The 24,023-nt window shown below is 44.7% G+C and overlaps 1 protein-coding gene across 2 annotated transcripts in view; it reads right to left on the reverse strand.

The window, feature by feature from the left end:
* Positions 1–24,023, reverse strand: part of fam13a (family with sequence similarity 13 member A) — a 207,912-nt gene that overhangs the window by 128,865 nt on the left and 55,024 nt on the right. For both annotated transcript variants that reach the window (XM_033022299.1, XM_033022305.1), the window contains exon 5: positions 9,088–9,241. In XM_033022299.1, coding sequence (XP_032878190.1) covers positions 9,088–9,241 — 154 coding nt within the window. The remainder of the gene's footprint in view (positions 1–9,087; positions 9,242–24,023) is intronic.

Below are 24,023 nucleotides of genomic sequence, written 5' to 3' on the forward strand. Positions count from 1 at the left end.
AGACAATAGGTGCAGGCGTAGGCCATTCAGCCCTTCGAGCCAGCACTGCCATTCAATGTGATCACGGTTGATCATCCACAATCAGTAGCGATGTTACAATACCTACCTTCAACGTCGCTGCAGTTCTGCCACTGGCCGTGTGCGCGACTTTGGTGCCTTTGAGGGTGGGGGGGGGGGGGGGGGGGGGGGGGGGGGGGGACGGGATTAAAATGCCGTTTTCTCCTGCCTGTCCGAGATATATTTTCTCGGGCTGCTAGCTGATGCAGAAAAATCGTTCCGACTTCCGTTCTCGGAAGTTTTTTAAAAATAAATCGCCGGACAATATAATCCCTGGAGTAAAATAAAAAGCTACTTCTAACGACGTCAACGCCTACAACGGGACAAATCTCACGTAGGGGACAAAACAAAATGTAAGTTGTTTATTTTACATATAAACTTGCTTCTTAGGATGAATTTAATCAAAATTTCCTTGGCGATAATGTGATTTTAGCCCCATACGCAGTGTTTTTCCTGCCAATATGGAGTTCAAGTTCACTGCAACCGCAACGTTCCAATTGATCGCGTTCCACAAAAACCCACAAGATGATTAAAATGGCCATTAATTTACGAGAATTAAACATTGAATTCCTTCCATTTGGCCTATAAATTCATGACAATGAGATTTAAAAATCATGTTATATTGTGAATTCTTGTGTGAATGTTATTTGGACACTTAGGCTATTTAAAAATGTTAACCTTTCCTTAAAAAATGGATAGATGTTTGGATCTAGTAATTGAATTTTGTAATTAGCTACAATTACATAACTAACTAATTATATGCCTTAATTTCAGGTCATACAAGTAAGATTGTGTCATATTTGTTTCAGAATGCTTCAATCTATTATAACTGAAAATGTCATTCAGTTCTCTTAATTTTTAAGAAAGTTATGGGCTTTTGACTGTCCTCGATCATAGCTTTTGTGTTAAGTCAATGGAAAAGCAATAGGGAACAAGATGTTAATTTCAGAGTATGAAAATGGCCATAACTTTTTTAATACTTAAGATATGAAAGTGAATTAGGTGTCAAATGAAACTTCTTTTTATGCTTTATCTGATGGGATAAATTGCAGACTTGATTTTTAAAATCTCAAAATGTAGTAACATTGCTACAATCAGTACCCCGTTCCTGCCTTCTCCCCATATCCCTTGACTCCGCTATCTTTAAGAGCTCTGTCTAGCTCTCTCTTGAAAGCATCCAGAGAATTCCACAGACTCACAACTCACTGTGTGAAAAAGTTTTTCCTCATCGCCGTTCTAAATGGCTTACAATATAACAAACAAAAAGATGTTCAGTATATATATATATATTGAACTTCTTTTTGAAACTTATTTTTGTTTATTATATTGTTTACAGAGTACTAAGTTTACATATATAGATATATATACACACATCTCATATTTCGCTTGGGCAGCTTACAACCCAGCGATATTGATTTCTCTAACTTTAAGTAACCCTTGTATCCCCTTTCTCTCCGTCCCTCCACCACTCTTGCCGTCGTATTAGTTTTACTGTCATCCTGTTGCATTTCACTGTGTGTATAATTTGTTATCACCTTGCCCACAGCCAATAATGGACCATTGTGGGCTCCACGTTTCCTTGATCATCGTTATTTACTGCATCTTTCATCAAGAGAGAGAGGGGGAGAGAGAGAGGGGGAGAGAGAGAGGGGGAGAGAGGGGGAGAGAGGGAGGGGAGAGAGGAGGAGAGAGAGGGAGAGAGGGGGGAGAGAGAGAGGGGGGAGAGAGAGAGAGGGGGAGAGAGAGAGGGGGAGAGAGAGAGGGGGAGAGAGAGAGAGAGGGGGGGGAGGGGGAGAGAGAGAGAGAGAGAGGGGGAGAGAGAGAGAGAGAGGGAGAGAGATAGAGAGGGAGGAGAGAGAGGGAGGGGGAGAGAGGGGAGAGAAAGAGAGAGAGGGAGAGAGAGAGGAGCGAGAGAGGGGGAGAGAGAGGGGGAGAGAGAGGGGGAGAGAGAGAGCGAGAGAGAGGGGGAGAGAGAGGGGGAGAGCTGTAGTGTTTACTAGCCTGATGGCTGTTCCTGAATGTTACAGTTTTCAGGCTCTGGACTAAACTGAGACCACAGGCAAATGAGCCACAGATGGATCCAATTAATAGTTATTGGACCAATTAATCTGATCCTCGTCAGCCCCACCCCTTATAAATTCAGGAGTTTATGATGACTGACATCACAGTACATGCATGCTTCACCTGAATCACCGCCTACCCTAATTCCATCTGAGGGGGGGAAAACAAAGGAGGAGCCGGCATGGGATATTTTGTAACTTGGTCAGTGCCCTTTATATGGCGAGTATTTGCATACCTTGTGTATGCAAGCAAACAATTTCACTGTGACTTTCACATGTGATGATAAAGTATTCATTCATTCAAATGAAGGGGTGGGAGATTGCAACCTTCAGGTGGTCCACCCTGTTTCGATGAATGCAATCAACCCCGACGTGCACAAACAAATAGATCAAATAGAACAAGTTGACCTACAACTTTAGGCTGTGCCCACCATACGCAAGAAGAAGAAGAAGAAGATTCAAATGAATCCATTAATTACTTAACCCAAGTTAATTTAGAGGCAGCCCGGTGTTAGAGTTGCTGCCTTACAGCGCTAGGGACCCGGGTTTGATTCTCACTATGGGTGCTGTCTGTACGGTGTTTGTACGTTCTCTCTGAGACTCTGTGGGTTTTCTCTCACACTGCAAAGACATATAGGTTTGTAGGTGAATTGGCTTCGGTAAGTTGTAAAATTGGCCCTATGGTGTACGTTTGTGGACGGCATGATTGCCGGTTGGCGCATACTCGGTGGGCCGAACGGCGTGTTTCCACACTGTATCTCTAAAGTATGAAGTCAAAACCCCTGTTTCTGCCTCCACAGGCACTGGGCGACCCACTGAGTGCTTCAAGTACTTTATAAATGACTCCATCCAAGGACCCAAGCAGTCTTTCCAGGTGAGGCAGAGGTTCACCTGTACCCCCTCCAACCTCATCTACTGCATCCGTTGTTCCAGAAGCCAACTGCTCTACATCGGTGAGACCAAGCGTAGGCTTGGTGATCGCTTCGCCCGACACCGCCGCTCAGTTATCATTAACCAACCTGATCACCCGGTGACTTAGCACTTCAACTCCCCCTCTCACTCCGAATCCGACCTTTCTGTCCTGGGCCTCTTCCATGGCCAGAGTGAGTCCCACCGCAAATTGGAGGAGCAGCACCTGACATTTTACTTGGGTAGTTTACACCCCAGCGGTATGAACATTAACATACAATTTCAAGTAGTCCTTGCTTTCTCCCTCCTTCCCCTCCCCCTCCCACAGCCCCGTCTCCGCCTGTTCCTTTCTTCTTCCCGCCCCCCCAACCCCCACATAAGTCTGAAGAAGGGTCTCGACCTGAAACGTCACCCATTCCTTCGCCCCATAGATGCTGCCTCACCCACTGAGTTTGTCCAGCATTTTTATCTACCTTCTTATGAATGTTTTTGCCTCCACAATACTCCAGCATTCCCCCAGTGAAACCTCTCCTCTTCAAACCACCCATCTCATCCATCAATTACGGTTAAATGTCACCACTGACCCTTCTGCTTAAAGAAACTGGCCTCTCCCCCTACCCCGCTGTGTTGTTCTTTTCTCTTCCTTTCCAAAGCCTTCCTTTGATGCAAAGCTTCATCAAACAGGGATGCACTCTGCATCATTGGTGAGGGTCGTTGTACTCGCTTCCAAGCACTCACTTCCACAGGCTCATGAATGCAGAGACAGCATGGGTTGATTCGTGTTTCACTCAGTACAGCTGCTGCCTGACCTCATGAGCATCCTTACCAACCATCTGTCGTGGACCAACCACACAGACGCGGCAGCCAAGAAGGCTTTCTGAAAGCAATCTTGGAGAGCCTGCATAACACAATATCTCAGTTCAGCATCAAATTTGCCACCGACGTCCCTACTTCCTTAGGGGACCGAGGAAATTCGGCGTGTCTCCAATGTCTCTTGCAAACTTCTACACATACTTCTACAGAGAAATGGGGTCAGGAAAAACCCTGGCGAGTGATAGGTGGGTTGATAGGCAGATGGTTGGACAAAGGCCAGAGATGAAAAGGAAAAAAAATGATAAGGATCGAAGAGATGCGAAACTATTATGAAATTATTACTATTATAGAACTAGTGAACAGGTGATCATTGGTCGGCGTGGACTCGGTGTGTGGAAGGGCCTGTTTCCATGCTCTGTCTTTCAATCTAAAAACAAGGTCAGCACATTGCAATGGCCGTTAATTAGACAGTTGTTGATTGAAGAAGTCCTCTATTGGTTGTGAACTTTTCCTTTAATTTACCTATGGTAGATGATCTTTATTGTTGAGCACAATTAATTTGCAAGTTTTGAAAGACTGACGTGAGTTTAGCTTTCTGAAACCAATCTTGGAGAGCCCGCATAACCCAGTATCTCAGTTCACCATCAATTTTGTCCTTGCAAGTGCATGAATGATTGCTGCCTGCTGAAAACAAACTTTGCATGGTTGAGCTGTGTGATACGTTTCCTCACCGAATACTTTTACAAGTAATTTGCAAAGAATTTGTAGCAGAAATATGGAAGAAGTTATTGCAATGGGTCACGGGACAGGTGATGGTCCTTCTGTCCTTGGAGTTAAGACATGGTGTTGGACATCGACAACATCTGAAGGCAAACCGACCACTGCAACACTGACCCAGTATCGCCGCCTTGAAATAAGACCTTTAATGCTGAGATAAGACTCTATTTTAAGAACTTAAAACTTGAAGGGCACACGATAGCATTGGAAAAGTGGCGACTCTTTGTGCACTGCCTCTGTGAGTTCTACTATTCTTACCCAACAATCATTGCACTTTTAGTTTAGTTTAATTTAGAGACAGCGCGGAAACCACTCCCTTTGGCCCACCGAGTCCGCACCAACCAGCGGTCCCTGCACCAACACTATCCTACACACTAGGGACAATTTACAATTATGCCAAGCCAATTAACCTACAAACCTGTACGTCTTTAGAGTGCGGGAGGAAACCGAAGCACCCAGAGAAAACCCACGCGGGTCATGGGGAGAACGTACAACTCCTGCAGACAAGCACCTGTACTCAGGATCGAACCCGGGCCTCTGGCGCTGTAAAGGGCCTGTCCCACTTGGCGATTTTTTCGGCGACTGCTGGCGTCATATCAAAAGATTTTGAACATTTCAAAATCCAGCGGCTACAAAAAAAATGTTGCAACACTTGAAATAACACCGCGCGTCATACGTCATCACGCCGCGTCACTGCCGCATCACATCGTGTCACGCCGCAAATGTTTCGGTGACCTGATATGTCAGTCAATGATGCCGGCAGTCACCGAAAAAATCACCAAGTGGGACAGGCCCTTTAGGCAGTAACTCTGTGCCACAGTGCCGCCACACCCATGGCAGAACAGCGCCAGCTGCTGACAGCTGAGGGCGAGACGGGTCGGCGAGGAAGGTCGGGCAAGAATGCAGGAGTCACGGATACGTCGATGAGTCTCGGACCCCATGCTGGGCTAAACCGTGCACTGGTGTTGGGCTCTGTACCACACAAACACACATAGGCTGGTACAGTCCAGGGAGCTGGTGTCTGGAGCAACACATAGGTGCTTCTTCTGTACCTCTTGTGCTTATGTATCATGATTTTACTGAATAGTTTGAAAAACAAAGAATCCACTGTATTTAAGTACACGTGACAATAAAGTACCATTGAGTAGCAATGTTACAACATTTTGAGATTTAAAAAACCAAGTCTGCAATTTATCCCATCAGATAAAGCATAAAAAGAAGTTTAATTTGACACCTAATTCACTTTCATATCTTCAGTACTAAAAAAGTTATGACCATTTTCATACATGGAAATGAGCATCTTGTTCCCTATTGCTTTTCCATTGACTTAACACAAAAGCTGTGATCGAGGACAGTCAAATGACCATAACTCACTTAAAAATCAAGTGAACTGAATGAAATTTTCAGTCATTATAGATTTAAGCATTCTGAAACAAATATAATACATCTTACTTGGATGTTTAAATTAAAGCATATAATTAGTTAATTACCTAATTGTAGTTAATTACAAAATTGGCCGTTGTGACGGAAATAGTAATAAACACCCAGACTGCCTTGAAAATTCAAAAATGTGATATTGTCAAGATCAGAACTTTAATATTATTGTATTATATGCTGTACGTCCGTAACTGATACGTAAATAAATTACAATTTCTAGCAATTGACCGGTTCTTTATGGAGAAGATCAGTTGCTAGCTGGTACATTGGCATATCATAATCAGTAGCATCATCATACTCCTCAGATTGTAACCAATAAACAACTCTGTACACCTTGTTTTTCCTCAACTTCACAATTTTGGCATTGTAAACTACAGGTTTTTGCTCTTCAAACCACGCATGACATGCCTTTCTGCCCACTACTTTCCCATTAAGAATGTCCTGTAGATTCTATTTCTTAAGAAAAGGATATATTTTTTAAATAGCCTAAGTATCCAAATAACAAACTAATCCCATTCACACAAGAATTCACAATATAACATGATTTTTAAATCTCACTGTCATGAATTTATATGCCAGATGGAAGGAATTTAATGTTTAATTCCCATAAATTAATCTAGAAACATCCACTCAATATAATTAAAATTATTATTTTTTTGCACAAAACATGGGACTAAAATTTAGTATAAATATATTGACTACAGATAGACAATAACACAACATATAGACGATTTAGATGCTCTTATGACATGATTGTCCAAAAAAAAGAGCATTTAAATCATCTTGCAAGTAGGTTTTTCTGGAACGCGATCGTTTGGAACGTTGCATTTGTGGTGAATTTGAATTCCATATCGGCAGGAAAAACACTGCCGGTTCATATGGGGCCCAAATCACATTTTCGCAACGTAAAATTAGATTAAAGCCATCCCAAGAAGCAAGATTATATGTAAAATAGACGACTTACCCTTTGTTTTGTCCCGTTCATGCGATCCGTCACGTTGTAGGCGTTAGAAGTCGCTTTTTGTTTTAATCTAATTATTAAATTGTCTCGCGATTAAAAAAAAAAATCGGGAACGGAAGTCAGATCGATTATTCTTCAGCAGCCAGCAGCCCGAGGAAATCCGCCTCGGACAGGCAGTAGAAAACTGGATTTTAATCCCGCCCCCCCCCCCCTCAAAGGCGCCAAAGTCGCGCACACGGCCAGTGGCAGAACTGCAGCGCCGCTGAAGGTAAGCTTTGTAACATCGCTACATTTGGTGTCAGAGTAGAATGTAGAACAGAAATGCACACCACAGGAACAGGCCGTCCGGCCCACAATATATGTACTGAACGTGATGCCAAGTTAAACTAACCTCCTCTGGCTGCACACTATCCACATCCCTCCTTCTCCCACATATCTGCCTGCCTATCCAAATGCCCCTTAAACACCACTATCATATCTGCCTCCACCACCTCCCCTGGCAGCAAGTGTCATTTTGTCTCCCTTGCTCTCCACCCTTTCACAGACATCTTCTTGTCTTTCCCCCCTCTCCCTTCTTTGCAACTTTAAAAGTGTCACATTTCCAACTCTTATTTCACAGGAGAAGGTATTGACATTTGAAGTAAAAATGCTGTTCCCCCTCTGCAAATGCTGCCTGACCTGTGAGTATTCCCAGAATTGTGCAATGCTCAGAACTATATTCTGTATCTCTGTATCTTCCTCTTTGCTCTATCTCTTGTACTTGGGTTTGATTGTGTTTATGTGTAGTATTACCTGACCTGTTTTTCACAGTACCTCAGTACATCTAACAATAATAAACCTAAACCTAATTCTGCCCACATGGCCAATGCTGATGTCAATATTCCATGAGCCTCCTTTAATCATGCTTCAGCTCACCATGTGATAGTCATACAGCATTGAAATGGGCCCTTCGACCCAACTTATACATACTGAACAAGATGCCCATCAAAGCTAGTCCCATTTGCCCATATTTGCCGATATATCTCCAATTATTTCCTATCCATATCCCTGTCCAAGTTGTTTTTAAATGCTGTTATAGTACCTGCCTCAACTACCTCCTCCGGCAACTCGTTCCAAATACCCATCAATGGTGAAAACATTGTACTTCTGGTTCCTATTAAATCTTTCCCCGATCACCTTAACCTTATTACCTCGAGTGCTTGACTCCTCTACATTGGGTTAGAGATTCTGTGCGTTTACCCTATCTAATTCCCTCATAATTTTATACACATCTATAAGATCACCTCTCAGCCTCATGTGCTCCAAGGAATAAAGTCTTATTAGCTTGCCAAATCTCTCCGTATATCTAAACTTCTTTAGTATTGGCAACATCCTCGTAAATCTTCTCTGCATTCCTCTCCAGCTTAAAGACATCCTTCCTATAGCAAGGTGACCAAAACGGAACACAATACTACAAGTGTGGCCTCACCAACATATTGTACAACTGTAACATTATGTCCCAACTTCTATACTTGACACCCCAGCTGATGAAAACCAATGTTCCGAAAGCCCTCCTTACTCCAATCATCACCATCTGACAACCTGATGTCAGCAAAAAACCAACCTCCCTTCTATTGACTCCATCCACACTTCACGCTGCCTCGGCAAGGATAAGTCTCACCTCGGTCACTGTCACTCCCTTTTCTACCCTCTCCCATCAAGCAAGAGGCACCGATGTGTGAAAATGCACACCTCCAGATTCAGAAACAGTTTCTTTCCACTGTTATCAGGCAACTCAACCATCCTATCACCAACTAGAGAGAGGTCCTGAGCCAGAGAGCAGTCCTGAGCTATTTTCTACCTCATTGGAGATCCTCGGGTTACCTTTATTCAGACTTTACTTTACTTTATCTTGCTCGAAACATTATTCGCTTTATCCTGTATCTGTGCACTGTGGATGCCTTGATCGTAATCATTCTGCTGACTTGAGAGCACGCAACAAAAAAAAAGCTTTTCACTCGACCTCGGTCCATGTGACAATAATAAAGTAAATGAATAAAATAAACTAAAGCTGGATGATATCAGGGCACTTACCTTCACAGTTATTATTCTTGTGTGACAACCAATGCCGGATGGGACTTCGATTTTGTCCGTGTTGTCAAAGAAGCTGTCATAATTCTCCAGAAGTGAGGCCATCAGTTTGTTGGAGATATTTTGCTCTTGTATCCCTTCAAAACCAGGGGAAACACTGCCAGGTTGGAAAAGAAAGTGTTACAATGCAGAGAACAACTTTGGTTAGCTAAACATTTCTGTTCCAATCTTGCTTAGGACACTCTCTGGCAACGATAATCACTGTGCACGTTCTGAATTGTTGATCGACCTGATACTGTTTATCGCAAAGTTTGAAGAGATGCACAAATATTTAGTGATCAGATCGGCTGGATTTTTTTTTTTGGAAGAATGACAACTCCCTGTATCTAGGGTATTCCCCTCACTGAAGCCAGTCAGGAACCTAGTGGCCAGCTCTCCACCGTTCACTCACAGCACAATAACACTTCAGTCTAAACCATGTGATGTGATCACACGGTCCTGCCATCTCCATGACAACTGTTGCCAGCAAGAATAGACCAAAAAAAAGTAGAATAATCTGTCCCCACAGACTCAGTGGTGAGATATTTCTGCTTGTACACATGATGGACCTGGTACGACTTGTTTCGATATAATGGGACAATTTCATAAGGATAAAACGATTATCATTTCTGCAGCATCTTCCACAAGGCAAAATACTCCAAAGCACGTCGTGGGAGCAACTAGACATAATTAAGATCAGGAGAGGCACAAGGAATTGCAGATGCTGGAATCTTGAATAAAATACAAAGTGCTGGAGTAACACAGCAGGGCAGGCAGTGTATGCGCAAGGAATGCATAGGCGATGTTTCGGGTTGGGGCCCAAATTAGGATCAATCCCAAGAGGGAAGCCTTAATCAAGTGAATAACAGCTTGGTAAACAAAGGGTTATAATGGAGGGGTGAGGTGGAGGGTCAGCACTCTTTTGACAGTTTAGCTCACTTTATTATTGTCATGGGTACCGAAGTACAGTGAGTAGCTTTTTGTTGCGTACTATCTAGTCAAAGAAAAGACTATACATGATTACAATCAAGCCATCCATAGTGTACAGATAAAGGATAAAGGGTGCAACATTTAGTGCAAGATGATGTCTGATAAAGTCCGATTAAAGATACTTTATTTTCCCAGCACTTGCAACTTTATGATTTTCATTAGACTGATGAATGTACCAGATTGAACGTAGAACACAGCACAGGAACAGGCCTTACAGTAACCAATATCCATGTCAAACATGGATGCCCAGTTAAACTAATCACCTCTGCCTGCACGTGATCCATGTCCCCCCATTCCCTGCATATCTATGTGCCTATCTAAAGGTCTCTTAAATGCCACTATCATATCTGCTTCCACCATCCCCCCTGGTATCACGTTCCAAGCACAAGCTACACTCTGTGTAAAAAAACCTGTCCCGCACGACTCCTTTAAACTTTCCCTCTATGACATTAAAGCTGAGCCCTGTATTCTTTGACATTTCCACCTGGGTAGAAGATTCTGACCATCTACCCTATCTATGCCTCTCATAATTTTATATACTTCTTTCAGGTCACCTCTCAATCTATGATACGCTAGAGAAAACAATCCAAGTTTGTGCAACGTCTCCTTATCGTTAAAACCCTCTAACTCAATACACCATTCCAGTAAAAAAAAGACAGCCATTTCCTTCGCTCCATAGATGCTGCCTCACCCGCTGAGTTTCTCCAGCATTTTTGTCTACCTTCGATTTTCCAGCATCTGCATTTCCTTCTTAAACAGAAGACACAAAGTGTTGGAGTAACTCAGCGGGTCAGGCAGCATCTCTGGAGAACATGGATAGGTGACGTTTTGGGTCAGGATCTTTCTTAAGACCTTTTCTGATAAACCTCTTCTGCACCCTCTCCAAAACCTCCTGTAATGGGGCGACCTGAACTGCACAAGTTGGGTCTGTAGCAATCTTATCCGAAACGTTAGGTGGAACATAAGACCATAGGAGCAGGGTTGGGGCATTCTGCTCCTGGAACTTGCTCCACCATTCAACAAGATTGTGACTGGCCTGTTTCAATACCATTTTTCTACCTATCCCTTGGTTGCTCTGATATCCAGAGATCTACAAACCTCATTTTTTAATACAATTAATTACCGAGTCTCCTCAGTCCTCCAGGTGAGAGAAATCCACAAACTATAGTCCTTACTTCTAGACTCCGCACCTGCAGAAACCATCTTCCATCTACTCTGTTGAACCCTTTACCAATTCTGTAGTTTTCAAAGAAGTTGCCTCATTCTTCTGTAAAATGTAGAATATTTGCCTGCCATACATAACCTCCCCTCATAATGTCTAGAAATCACTGGATTTATTCTAGACTATCAGTCTAGAAATCACTGGAGTGAATCATTGTCCCACAACCATTAGGTTTATTATTGTCATGTTTTCTGAGGTGCTCCCTCAATAACGAGTATAACTTTTTTTTATATAAAGGGCCCACCATGCAGCAACACAACTATAATAGAAGTAAACACAAAGTGCTGGAGTCACTCAGCGGGTCAGGCAGCATCTCTGGAGGAAAGGAATAGGTGAGATTTTGGGTTGGAACCCTTCTTCAGACTGAAAGAGGGGGGGGGGGGGGGGGGGGGTAACTGGAGGTAAGAAAAGGCTAGAACACAACAGGGCCTGCTGACCCTAAATGTCACCTATTCTTTTTCTCCAGAGATGCTGCCTGGCCCACTGAGTTACTCCAGCACTTTGTGTCTATATTCGGTATAAACCAGCATCTGCGGTTCCTTCCTACAGAGCAATAATGGACTCACCGAGGCCTTGTATATCTGAAGGTTGTTGCAGTCATTATCAGTTAAATTACCAATTAGAGCAATGTTTACCACAATATTGCACACTCATTAATAACTAGCTTATTATGCCAATAAAATAATTAATCTTTTTTGATAGTAAATTGCTTGCTGTTTTAATAATAATAATAATATCTTTTATTGACATTGCACATAAGTGCAACGAGATTTGGTATGCAGCTTCCATCCGATGTCATAACTTAAATAACTAATAAAATTTAGATTTAAATACCCCGAGAACATGGTTTGTAAGAAGAACATTACAACAGTAAAACAGTCAAAACAGTTCAACAGACTAAAGTGCAGATGTGTCTGTGCGACGAGACCATCCAGGAGAGACAGTCCATGGGGGTGGGGGGGAATCAGCAGGGCTGGTTCAGAGCCGCTATAGCGCTGGAAATGAAGCTGTTCCTGAGTCTGGAGGTGCGGGCGTAGAAGGCCTTGTAACGTCTTGATAGTTATTCTATCAGCCTTTATATGGGACAGTGCCATCTGTCTTCATGTGAAGTGTCGGGGGGAGTGGGAGTAATCATGGCAGCATGTGCAGTCAAAAGTCTTATTTTAAAGCTATATCTGCATCTTTATTTTACGTGGACATTCACTAATCTTTCTCAGCGAGTGATCGGTAGGTCTGCATGACAATTCACATTCATAGATGTTCCCTTGGTTTAATAGATCGCAAGAAATAGCAGAGAGTTGCGGACGCAGCGTGGTCCTTCATGCAAACCTGCCTCCCTTCCATCGACACCAACCCACACTTCACACTGCCTTGGGAAAGCAGTCAATGTAAACAATGTATGACCATGGTCATTCCCTCCTCTCCCCTGTCCCATCAGGCTGAAGATACTGCACAAAAACTTGATAACACGAACCACCAGATTCAAGAACAGCGCATTCCCTGTTGCTCTCAGAGTTTTGAACAGACTATGGTGCTTGGTAGGTACATAAAAAAGCCGGAGAAACTCAGCAGGTGCAGCAGCATCTATGGAGCGAAGGAAATAGGCAACGTTTTGGGCCAAAACCCTTCTTCAGACTGATGGGGGGTGGGGGGGTGGTGAGAAAAGGAAAAAGGAGGAGGAGCCCGAAGGCTGGGGGATGGGATGTAGGAGGAGCCCGAAGGCTGGGGGATGGGAGTTCCTTCTGGGGGATTGCAGTTCCTTCTGGGGGATGGGGGATTGCAGTTCCTTCTTAAATTTTCCAGCATCTGCAGTTCCTTCTTAAAGATTATGGTGCTTTATTTGTCACATGTGTAACTATACAATTAAATTATTTTTGTATGTTTCCATGTTTTGGCACCATTGTCAAAGTCCCAAGGTCCAGTCCGCAAGCGCACACGGTCAACTGGAGCGGCTCCCGATCCAGGTATGGCCCAGGTTCCTGCAAGGAGTTCATCACTACAGTTTCCATCAGTAGTGCATAGGTTCCTCAACTTCATGTCCTCCACTATCTTTGGTGTTCGTTCCCAATCTACCAGTCACAGCCTGGGCAGTCTGCACCTGACACGCTCCGAACTGACCTCAAGGATAAGGATAGCTGTGACATTGACCAGCAACATTGGTACACCCTTGGAAGTTTCAACGGACCACAGCCTATTGATGAAAAAGGTTCTTTCTTTCTTTCCACTACCCTTCTCGATGGAAGGAAGGGAGCCTCCTCATTCTACCAACCAAGTCTGCCTCTAGCCTTAAGACTGTGTTGCCTCTTTCTTCTTATTCCTCATCACAGGAAATTATTTATTTATTAGCCAATCTCATTGAATCCCCTTTCATTAACTAGTGGGAATCAGCTGACTGAGATACCACCAGCACAATCAAGGACAACACTCCCTCTTCCATCAGGTGTGAGGAGCACACCTCCAGATTCAGGGACGGTTTCTTCCCCGCAGTTATCAGGCAACTGAACTGTCCTCTCTCCAGCTAGGCTGCGGCCCTGACCTATTATCTAACTCATTTGAGCCCCTCAGACTATCTTTAATTGGTTATTACTGGACTTTATCTTGCACTAAACATTATTCTCTTCACCCTGTATCTGTACACGGCTCGATTGTAATCATGTATAGCCTTTCCGCTGACTGGATAGCACGCAACAAAATACCTTTAAATTGTCCCTTGGTACACACGATAAAACTAAACTAAACTAAACTAAATTATGGCAGCAGCTGGCAGCACAGTGGTGCAGCGGTAGAGTTGCTGCCTTACAGCGCCAGAGACACAGGTTTGATCCTGACTGTGGGTGCTGTCTGTGCAGAGATTGTACGTTCTCCCTGTGACTGCATGGGTTTTTTCCAGGAGATATGATTTCCTCCCACATTCCAAAGACATGCAGGTCTGTACGTTAATTGTCTTCTGTAAATCGCCCCTAGTGTGTAGGATGCTAAAGTGGGATAACATAGAACTGGTGATCGTAGGTCGGAGTTCTAAACTAAACTCAACTAAATATTAATTGCAGTCCTTTATCTCCAGATAGGTTCCATTGCTTTTCAACAAAGCAGCCAGGTATTGCTAGGTGATGACAGGATACATAATTATAGGGTATCATGATCCCTGTAAAGATGTATTTCTACTGCTGACAGTAATAACACGAGAGTCACAAGTTCATAAGTGATAGGAGCAGAATTAGGCCATTCAGCCCATCAAGTCTGGATAGACTCGGATTTGAGTATAGGTGCAAAGAGGTCCTTCTGCAGTTGTACAGGGCTCTGGTGAGACCACATCTGAAGTATTGTGTGCAGTTTTGGTCCCCTAATTTGAGGAAGGACATCCTTGCTATTGAGGGAGTGCAGCATAGGTTCACGAGGTTAATCCCCGGGATGGCGGGACTGTCATAAGACGAAAGATTGGAAAGACTGGGCTTTGGAATTTAGAAGTATGAGAGTGGGTCTTATAGAAACATACATTACAAAAGGACTGGACAAGCTGAATACAGGAAATATGTTCCCATGTTGGAGGAATCCAAAACCAGGGACCACAGTCTAAGAATAAAGGGGAGGCCATTTAAAACTGAGTTGAGAAAAGTTGTTTTCACCCAGAGAGTTATGAATTTGTGGAATTCTCTGCCACAGAAGGCAGTGGAGGCCAATTCACTGGATGAACTTAAAAGAGAGTTAGATAGAGCTCTCGGGCTAGCGGAATCAAGGGATATGGGGAGAAGGCAGGCACGGGTTACTGATTGTGGTTGATCAGCCATAATCACAATGAATGGTGGTGCTGGCTCGAAGGGCCGAATGGTCTCCTCCTGCAACTATTTTCTTTGTATCTATGTTTCCAGCAGGGGTTGCTGAATTTCCTTCATTTCTATGTATTTGCAGTTGGCGATCATGGCTCAACAAATCTGTAAACTGTGATTTGAGCACTGAAATCTACACTGGGATTTAAATTCAAGAGGGTAGAGCAAGGAGGAGGTGTTAACTGAGCGTGGTACATGAAGACTTGCTGTGGACACATGTGGTCACATGATCAGAAAACAAAGCGCTGGAGGAACTCAACGGGTCTGGCAGCATCTGGGGAAGGAATGGACAGGCGACGTTTTGTGGCGAGACCCTTCTTTAGATGTGATAGATGTAGGCACTGTGGCATTGGACATGCTAACTGGAGGATCTGCTCACTAGCAAACTGTATAGTTGTTTCTATACGGCGCCAGAGATCTGGGCTTGACCCTGACTCTGGGTGCTGCAGTGGGGTTATCAGCAGAGGAAGGAGGAGGAGGAGGAGTGAAACGAGCTTGGTGCATGAGGGACTGTGAATAGAAGTGGCCAGTTCAGTGGCACTTCCATCCAATCTCCTGAACATCCTCCTTTATCACATGGGCAACTACCAGCAGTTTATGGTCGTAATAGGTCAATCGCAGACAGCATGGACATGACGGGCCAAATGGCCACCTTCTCTGCTGTTGGCTCCTGTGATGCATGGCACAGCGGTAGAGTTGCTGCCTCACAGCACCAGAGACCCGGGTTTGATCCCGACCATGGGTGCTGTTATTAATCCGCGTGCTCCGGTTTCCTCCCACATTCCAAAGATGTACAGGCTTGTTGTTAATGGCTTGTGTAAATTGTCCCTAGTGTGTTGGATAGAAGTACTGTGTGGGTGATCACTGGTCAGCGTGGACTCGGTGGGCCAAAGGGCCTGTTTCCACAAAGGGCTGTATCTCTAAACTAAAAATCACAGAAAAATGTCACAGAAAATTGTCTCTACAAGAGGTGATTACTATTGCAAACACAATTTTCCATTCATGTGAAATGGTAACAGAAGGTTGTGTTTCACTTGTAAACTACATTGTTTATCCAACACTGATGAATTTTATTCTTACAATATCTTGATATCTGGGTGGCACGCAAGGGCACCCATATTGCCCATGTATGCGTTTCCCTGTTGAGAAGATGGGCATTGTCTGTGAATTGCTGCTTCTCTTTAGACTTTCGATCAGGGGTCGGCAACCTTGTTCTGCCTAGGGGCCAGGACGCATGTCTGTGAGCGGATTGCGGGCCACATCTACCATGTGTACACATGGATCCCGCCCCTTCGAGGACGCCACTCATACTCACTCGTCTCCGGCCTATTGACAACCCCGATCCCGACCAAAGATCATAGAGCGGATCTTTGATCCCGACAGTGAAGCCCAGACACAGAAGATGCGCGGCCGTGCCGGCGGCTTTGCGCAGGATGCGGTACAGCCAGAGCTCGGCACTCGGCGCTGCTGCCATTGCGGCTGCCAGCGCAGGCCTTGCGTCCTTGTGTCACTACGCCTGGTCGCCACGGCGTCGGGCCGGGAGGTACCGGAGATGATGGAAGTCTGCGAGCCTGATAGTTACAGAAAAAAAAATACACCTGCAGGACGGATGATCTCGGGTTACGGGCTACATTCGGCTCGGGGGCCGCATTCGGCCCATGGGCCGTAGGTGGAGGTCCCACAGAGATCGGATGAGTGCGCGGATCAGTAGTGGCCTTCAGCAACATGGAGCTGCGTAGTAACTGTGGAGGACACGGCCCTACATCACTAGGGTGGCACAGTGGCAGAGTTGCTGCCTTAGAGCCAGAGTTCCGGGTTCCATCCTGACTTCAGGTGCTGTCTGTATGGAGTTTGTACATTCTCCCTGTGACCGCGTGGGTTTTCTCCGGGTGCTCGGGTTTCCTCCCACACTCCAAAGACATGCAGGTTTGTAGGCTAATTGGCTTTTTTAAATCGTCCCTAGTGTGTAGGATATATCATTGGTCATCGTGAACTCGGTGAGCCGAATTGCCTGTGCCACCACCAGGACAACAATATTTTTAAGAACTTGAAACTTGACATGTACAAGATGGTGTTAGAAACATGGCAACTCTTTGCATACTACAGGTACCTCAAAATAAATCTATTATCCTTATACTACAATCATTGCACTATTGCACTTGTGTATAATTGTGCTTGTGTATCGTGTGATTTTACTGTACACTTTATTCTTTATCTATACAAAACAAAGAATTTCACTGTATCTTGGTTCATGTGACAATAAAGTACCACTGAACCACTGAACTCTACTGCTTGCGTTGAAATGTTGGTGTAGACTTGAGTGCTCAAATCACAGTTTACAGACAATGGGTGGGACACTCTCTGAGCCACTATTTCCTACCCAGCCTCCCATCCACTGACTCCATCTGCACTTCACGTTGCCTCGGCAAGGCCACCAGCATAATCAAGAATGAGTCTCACCCCGGTCACTCCCTCTTCTTCCCTCAGGCAAGAGGTACAGAAGTGTGAAGACGCGCACCTTCAGATACAGGGACTTTCTTCCCAGCTGTTATCAGGCAACTGAACCGTCCTCCAGTCAGCTGGAGTGCGATCCTGACCTCCCAACTACCTCATTGGATGCATTTGAGCTCTCTTTAATCAGACTTTATCTTAAGCAAAATGTTGTACACATTATCCTTTTTATATACACTGTGGACGGCTTGATTGAAATCATGAAACAATCATAGGTTTCATCACCAATAACCAAGAAACTGAATACCGTGCACAGATCAACCAAGCAGTGACCTGGTGCACAGACCATGACCTCTCACTCAATTCATCAAAAACAAAAGAACTCATCATCGACCTCAGACGCCAGCCACCCCCCAAAACTCCTGTGCTCATCAACGGTGAATCCATCATCATCACTGACACTTTCAAACTCCTTGGTACCCACATCAGCAACAATCTCAAATGGAGGACAAACGCAGACCACATCTATGGAAAAGCCCAGCAAAGATTTTTCCATCTTCGACAGCTTAGGAAGTTCAGAGTAAGGCCTCATCTGATGCTCTGCTTCTATACAGCCATTATTGAAAGCATCCTCACTTCATCTATCACAGTTTGGTTCGGCAGCCTCGACTCACTCTCCCGGAAGAAACTACAACGCATTATAAACAGAGCTTCCAAAATTATTGGCTTACCCCTTCCATCACTTGAATCACTCTACCATAAACGGACACGTCACAAAGCCCGCAAGATCATCACTGACCCCACTCACCCTGCACACTATGCCTTTCAGCTACTGTCCTCTGGGAGGCGTTACAGGTCAATTGCCTCCAAAACAACCCGTTTCAAAAACAGTTTCATTCCTACCGCAATTAACTTTTTAAACTCCGTACGGTGAGGAAATACGAATAAGCGTGGCCCTTATGTATTATGAAATGTGTCTGTTTGTATGTATATCTACGTTACGAGTTGAATGTTTGATGAAATGTTGGAACCTGTATCGAGCTGTACTGAGAACAAATTCCACCAGCCTGGCTGTGTGGTCATTAAAAAATACAATACAATACAATACAATGTCTTTTTTTTTAATAGATAGCACACAACAAAAAGCTGTACCTCGGTACACACGACAATAATAAACTGAAATGTCAAAACAGTGCTGACCCACCAACTCACCCCTCCATTGTAACCCATCTTCACAGCTGTTATCTGGCAACTGAACTATCCTCTCACCAATTAGTGTGTGGTCCTGACCTCCCATCAGTCTCTTTGGAGACCTTTGAACTAATCAGACTTTATTGGACTTCAATGTTATCTCTTACACTGAATGTTGTACACTATTCTTTATCTGTATACTGCAATGGCTTGATTGTAATCATATGTAGTATTTTCACTGCCTGGAAAACTAAAGCTTTTCACTTACCTCATGACAATAATAAACTAATTAAAAATATTGTGCAGGCAAACACACACACATGGCTAATCTCCCTTCTCTGGATAACACTTGTATCTCTCCAACCCAGAGTGAAGTGAACAAAGCAAAAAAACTGCTGAGGCTACAATTCTGAAATGAAAACATTGCCGGGCAGCATCTCATCATTTGACTGGGTAGTGAGCAAGCAAAGTTTGTCACGTTACAATAATAAACCAACACAAGTACTAGAATGGAGCTTTAATGTCTCCATTGAAGGACAACGGTGTGTGGGCATAGATAGAGCACACAGTCAGACTCTTTTTCATGAGTTCATAAGTTATAGGAACAGAATTAGGCCATTTGGTCATTCAATCATGGCTGATCTATCTTTCCCTCTCAACCCCAATCTCCCGCCACCTCCCCATAACCCTGACACTTGTACTAATCAAGAATTTATCAATCTCTGCATTAAAAATATCCATTGACTTGGCCCCCAAGGTCTTCTGTTGCAATGAATTCCACAGATTCACCACCCTCTGACTCAATAAATTTATAGAAACATAGAAAATAGGTGCAGGAGTAGACCATTCGGCCCTTCGAGCCAGCACCACCATTCAATATGATTATGGCTGATCATCCAGAATTGGAATTCCTCCCCATCTAAAGGTACATCCTTTTATTCTGAGGCTGTGACCTCTGGTCCTAGACTCTCCCACTGGTGGAAACATCCTCTCCATATGCACTCTATCCAGGCCTTTCACTATTCGGCAAGCCTCAATGAGGCTTATCCATTCAAATTCCAGCGAGTACAGGGCCAGCTTTCAGGATGTAAAAGTCTTACACTAGAGGCATAGCTGTAAGGTAAAAGGGGGAAAAGTTGAATGGAGATGTGGGGGGCAAGTTTTTTTACGCAGAGCGTAGTGGGGGCCTGGAGCGCATTGTCATGGGTGCTGGTGGAGGAAGCTGGTGGTTAAGAGGATTTTAGATTGCCACAAGAAGTGGAATTGGCACAGGTTCAGGAATTATGCAACAAAAGCAGAGAGGGTTGGAGATGCCCAGTAGGTCAGGCAGCACCCATGTGCAGAGAAACAGAGTTAGACCTTCGGGTCAAGGCCCCTCCATCAGAGCCAGGCAAGTAAGAATGATAAATGAAAACAGAGAATGCTGGAAACATTCAGCAGGGCAGCACAGCCTGTAGAAGTGCTGGCTCAGCGTCAGAGGCCTGGTGTAGCAAAACCAGGCAGGTAGAGCAAAATGTTCTTTAATAACGAAACAACACTCGAACTACACGTGCATTTGGTCAGGAATAAACTATCTAAACTCCTGTCGTCGTGAGGAGCACTAGCTACTGAACATACTGGAAAGCCCGCAAACGAACTCCCGGTTACGTGACAGGCCCGACCAATGACGAGTGTTCTGAATACCCAGCTTCACCACTAGGTGCCGCTACACCAAGTTCAATCTTGACCTTGGGTGCTGAATGTGTGGAGTTTGCATGTTCTCCCGGTGGTCAACTTTGCCCCTCTCACCTTAAAGCTATGCTCTCTAGTCTTGGACACTTCCACCCTGCAGAAATGATTCTGCCTACTGTATCTAGGCCTTGCATAATGTTATATACTTCCATCACATCTCCCCTTAACCTTTGGTGTTCCAGAGAAAACAATCCAAGTTTGTCCCGCCTGTTCTTACTGCGAATACCCTCTAATCCAAGCATCATTTTGATAAACCTCTTCCACACCATGTCCAAAGCCTCCACATTCTTCCTGTAATTGACTGACCATTAGGCTCCCGAAATTACGGCTATAGTCATGATGTCTTAAGGGCCTGTCCCACTTCGGCGTCATTTGCGCGTCATTTATGCGACATCATTTACACGTCACGACGCATGATGTGCGTATGGTGCGCATTACGCGCGCATGGTGCGTGGTGACGTAGGCAGTGACGAGCGGTCGCGCGTGGCGACCCAGGATTTTGGGATGTACAAATGACGCGCAAATGACGCCCAAGTGGGACAGGCCCTTTACAGTGTGGAAACAGGCCCTTCAGCCCACTGGCCCAGGCCAGCAAACAGGCCCCATCTCCACTAATTCCACCTGCCCGTGCTTGACCCATAAACCACTAAACCTATCCTATCCATGTATCTGTCCAAATGTCTCTTAAACGTAACAATAGTACCTGCCTCAACTACCTCCTTTGGCAGTTCCTCTTAAATGTTTCTCTCCTCACCTTAAACCTGCATCCTCTTGTTCTTGATTCCCCTACTCTGGGCAAAATACCCTGAGTGTCTACCCGATCTAGTCCTCTCATGATTTTGTACACTTATTGATTGATTGTGTTTACCCAATCTGTTCCTCTCATGATCATGTATACCTCTATAAGGTTTCCGGTCGAGACCCTTCCGGTGGGCGGCGCGACTCACGTCGCAGCGGCCTCTGCAGTCCGTCTGTCTTTTTATTATTTTTTGTCTTGTTTCAATGTAGTTTTTATTTTTTTTGACGGGGTACGTGTGTGTGTGTGGGGGGGCGGGATGGGGAAACTTTTAAAATCTTTCCCCTGCACGGAGAACCCGACCTTTTCCCTGTCGGGTCTCCGTTGTCGTTGGGGCTGAGTAACGTGGAGCGGCCTCCAGCAGGAACGACCTAGGGCTCCAGTCACGGAGCCTGCGGACCTACTCACCATCGTAGAGCTGGCCGAGTTCGGAGCGGGAGGAGCGGTGGTGGTGCGCTGCTGCGACCCGACCCCGGAGATTCGGAGGCTTACCGCAGGTCTGGTAGACAGTGACACCGGGAGCCCGCGGGTCCCTGCTTGGAGACCGCTTTTCGGTGCTTCCGCAACGGCGACTTCTCCCGCCCGAGTTGCGGGGTCGAAGATGACCTGGAGCGGGGCCTTACATCACCGTCCCGCGCGGCTTGGTATGGCTGCGGGACTTTGCTAGCGCCCGCCGGGGGCTCCAACACCAAGACCCGGAGTGCGGCCTTGCACCACCCGGCGCGGCTTTAATGGCCGCGGGACAATTACCATCGCCCGCCGGGGGCTTTGACTCTGACATCGGGAGGGGAATGGGGAGTGCAGGGGAGGGATAAGTTTTTGCCTTCCATCACAGCGAGGAGGAGATGCGCTGTGATGGATGTCTGTGTAAATTGTGTTGTGTCTTGGGTCTTTCTTGTGTGTATGACTGCAGAAACAACATTTCATTTCAACCTCAATGAGGTTCAAATGACAAATAAAATTGTATTGTATTGTAAGATGCCAAGTTCATCAGTTCCCAAGTTCCCTTTTATTACATTGATAAAATTCCGCTGTACTTTTTTCCCTGTCTAGTCCAACACTCTTCCGTTTTGGTCCAAACTCTCCGTTCTGTTGCAGTTGATGAGAGATTCAATTAGCAGCTTAAAAATACACACCACATAGTGACATTATCACTCTGACTGGTTTGCAAGGTAATACTTTGTCCTCTATTCTGATGTTGAAACTGGTTTTCCATCCCCACCCCAGCTAGCAATCAGTAAAAAGACAACAGGAAAAAATTAAACAGGTTTATCCAATCTGCTCTATCAGTTTATTGGGTATCATTTTTTTTTCTCACGGAGGTTGGCATTTGCTGTCACAAAGAACATTTGAGCACAGATGGAACTTTCAAGAGGCAATTTCACATGACCTCACTAAAGTAATGATGTAAAATCACCAGAGATTAATGTAATATTTGAAAAGCTCTCTCATCAATGTCAATTCCACAAACAGATCCTGAAATTATTCACACCAATGAGATTGTCGTGGAATGCTGTCTGTGTCCCACTGTTTTTCTGTCTTGCAACTCCCTGTGTCTTGATGATTGTCCCTCTATTTTGCTCCTGTCTCTCCTTCTCGGACTTGTGCTTTATCTGTGTTTTGTATTTTATCAATGCCTTATATCTGGTCTCTCTTGCATTTTTTGTCTCTTCACCTGTTCTATGAAACGCCTGCCGTGCTCTTTGACTCGTCTTGCGTTTAGCCTCAATGGCAGAATTTTAACTCTGTTGCCAGGTCCATTTTGACTCTCTCACCTTGCATTTTGATTCTTGCCTTGCATTGGCCTCTCTTGCTGTTTATTTATTGTGTATATATGGTCTATGGTCTATAGACACACTGACCTTTTATCTTCTGTTTTGTATTGTCTGTGGAATTCTCTATCTTCTCTGCCTCAGAGGGCGGTGGAGGCGGGTTCTCTGGATGATTTCAAGAGAGAGCTAGATAGGGCTCTTAAAAATAGCGGAGTCAGGGGATATGGGGAGAAGGCAGGAACGGGGTACTGATTGGGGATGATCAGCCATGATCACATTGAATGGCGATGCTGGCTCGAAGGGCCAAATGGCCTACTCCTGCACCTATTGTCTATTGTCTATTGTATTATGTTTACATATTCTGTTGTGCTGCAGTAAATCAGAATTTCATAGTCCTATCTGGGACACATGACAATAAAACTCTCTTGACTTGCTGGGTGTTCTAACTCTATTGCCATCCATCTTGACTCCCATGCCTTGCATTTTGACTCCCTTCCTTTTCATTTTGACTCTCTTGACTTCCATCATAGGTTTCATGCGCTAGGATGTCTCTGCTGCTCGTCTCTCTTCGACATCCTGTTGAGCCATCACCCTACTGCTCACTGACTGTCACCGTTTACTGATTAAACATCACCTTGATTATAACATTCTCAGTCCTGTTTTCACTTCCCTCCATTGCCTCACCTTTCTCCCCACTGCTGTAATCTCTTCCATCCTCATAACTTTCCCAGATATTTGTGCACCCTGTTTTTGGCTTGTTGAACATGTGTGGATTGAGTCCTTCCACCTGTGGAAGCTGAGCCACCAAATGTCAAGACCCTAAGCTCTAGTTCTTCCCTTAAACCTGCCCGTCTTTACCTCACTTTCTTCTTTGAACCGGTCTCCTTGGTTACTTGTTCCAATATTGGACCCATACCTGA

This window comes from Amblyraja radiata, chromosome 1, assembly GCF_010909765.2.
Source record: "Amblyraja radiata isolate CabotCenter1 chromosome 1, sAmbRad1.1.pri, whole genome shotgun sequence".
NCBI lineage: Eukaryota > Metazoa > Chordata > Chondrichthyes > Rajiformes > Rajidae > Amblyraja > Amblyraja radiata.